At 34.6% G+C, this 1,984-nt stretch overlaps 1 protein-coding gene across 1 annotated transcript; it reads right to left on the reverse strand.

Moving 5' to 3' along the window:
* Positions 1 to 1,516: 1,516 nt before the first annotated feature.
* Positions 1,517 to 1,837, reverse strand: LOC139091146 (uncharacterized). The gene has a single exon (XM_070641089.1). The coding sequence runs from the start codon at positions 1,835 to 1,837 to the stop codon at positions 1,517 to 1,519; it is 321 nt and encodes a 106-aa protein (XP_070497190.1).
* Positions 1,838 to 1,984: the final 147 nt, after the last annotated feature.

The raw sequence follows: 1,984 nt of genomic DNA on the forward strand, positions 1-1,984 counted from the left end.
TCTTATGTGAATACTTTACTATAAAACAGATGGTATGAAAGAGCTGAGAAAAAAAAAGCGTCAGTCGTTGACTGCAGAAAATAAGAAGATATGAAAAATTATGATTCAAGCTTGATTTATGGAAATGAAAAAAAAAAAAAACAAAGAATATAGAATATCAAGAAAGGATGTGAGAATATCTCACAAACTCTAAGATTATCATTTGACATAAAAGACTTAGATCTTCATACTTTAGTGTAAGGACAACACCTTATTTTTCCTCAATTTTCAAGACCCTCAATAAATATGCAACGAAGTAGAAATTCAATTTTTATTGCATCATTAGTTTCCTGTTTTATGAGTCAATTTGTCTCAGAGAGTCACAAAAAACTTTTCTATTCCCTTAAACAAAATTCTCCTTTTTTATCGTCAATCATCTAATGCTGCACATAAAAAGGGAGACAAAGAAATTGAGGACAATAAGATGAGGAAGAGAAAAAAAAGCTCAAAAGTCATTAAAATGAGGAAGCACAAAACTTTTTCTTTTCCGTTTTACTTTTCGGGAAGCAGTAAAAGTTTTGTCACTTCAGCTATAAAATGAATTGCAAGTAGGAGTGTCTGTGGAAGCCTGAATTACTTTTGAGTGCATTTAAAGGAGCATTTGGTAAAAAAGAACACGAATTGAGACGAAAGAATACGAACCGAAATAAAAAGACACGAACCAAGACGAAGAGACACGAACCAAAACGAAGAGACACGAACAAAGACGAAGACACACGAACCAAGACGAAGAGATCCGAAAAAAGACTAAGACACACGAACCAAGACGAAGAGACACGAACCAAGACGAGGAGATCCGAAAAAAGACGAAGAGACACGAACCAAGACGAAGACACACGAACCAAAACGAAGAGACACGAACCAAGATAAAGAAACATGAACCAAAACGAAGAGATACGAACCAAAAATTTAACATAGTATAGATAGACAGACAGACAAATCCTAAACAAGATCTCCATTCTCACAGAAAATATGAATGCACAGAAAGGCAGATAATTTAATTCCAAAATGATGAGAGTCAATAACAATCACGACACGGTCGAGAAATTTAACTTCATTTTCCAATTACATCCATGATTAAGTTTGCAATTTAAGATGCTTTTTCCCGATTTTTATTTTACAACAGGAAAGAACTAAATTATCGTAAAGAATTGCGATTGTCATTTTACGTTCAATTTTTCGAGTGCCAATAAAAAGGAACTTCTTATTTAAAATTTTTTTTTATTTCTTTTACTCTCGAATTTTTTGTCAAGAAAAAGAACTGCTTTGTTCACATACAGACATGAAAATGCTGTTCAATTTTTATATTTGTCTTCTACGTGATGTCATTAAACGATAAAAATATCATCCTCAAATTACTGTTCAAACTCAACAAAGTGAAATGTGAACAACATGAGAAATTTCTCTAAAATATAATAATTTTTGGATAAATTTTAAGGTTAGTTTTTGGGGTTTGAACGCAGTTTTTGTTTGATTTTTAGATTCTCTTCAAATCGGTTTGTGACTCTTTGTCTCGATTCGTATGGTTTCGTCTTAATTCATGTCTACTCGTCTCGATTTTTGTGTCTTCGTCTCGATTCGTGTCTCTTCGTCTTGTTTCGTGTCTCTTCGTCTTGATTCGTGTCTCTTCGTCTCCATTCGTGTCTCTTCGTCTTGATTCGTGTCTCTTCGTCTCCATTCGTGTCTTTTGATCTTGATTCGTGTCTCTACGTCTTGATTCGTGTCTTTTGATCTTGATTCTTGTCTCTTCGTCTTGATTCGTGTCTCTTCGTCTCCATTCGTGTCTCTTCGTCTCCATTCGTGTCTCTTCGTCTTGATTCGTGTCTTTTGATCTTGATTCGTGTCTCTTCGTCTTGATTCGTGTCTCTTCGTCTTTATTCGTGTCTTTTGATCTTGATTCGTGTCTCTACGTCTCCATTCGTGTCTCTTCGTCTCGATTCGTGTC

This window comes from Chironomus tepperi, unplaced genomic scaffold (assembly GCF_022539635.2).
Source record: "Chironomus tepperi strain 1889 unplaced genomic scaffold, CSIRO-AGI_Ctep_v1 contig_226, whole genome shotgun sequence".
Taxonomy (NCBI): domain Eukaryota; kingdom Metazoa; phylum Arthropoda; class Insecta; order Diptera; family Chironomidae; genus Chironomus; species Chironomus tepperi.

Coding starts and splice junctions, on each gene's coding strand:
- LOC139091146 (XM_070641089.1), bottom strand. CDS start 1,837: ATGGAGACGAAGAGACACGAATGGAGACGAAGAGACACGAATCAAGAC.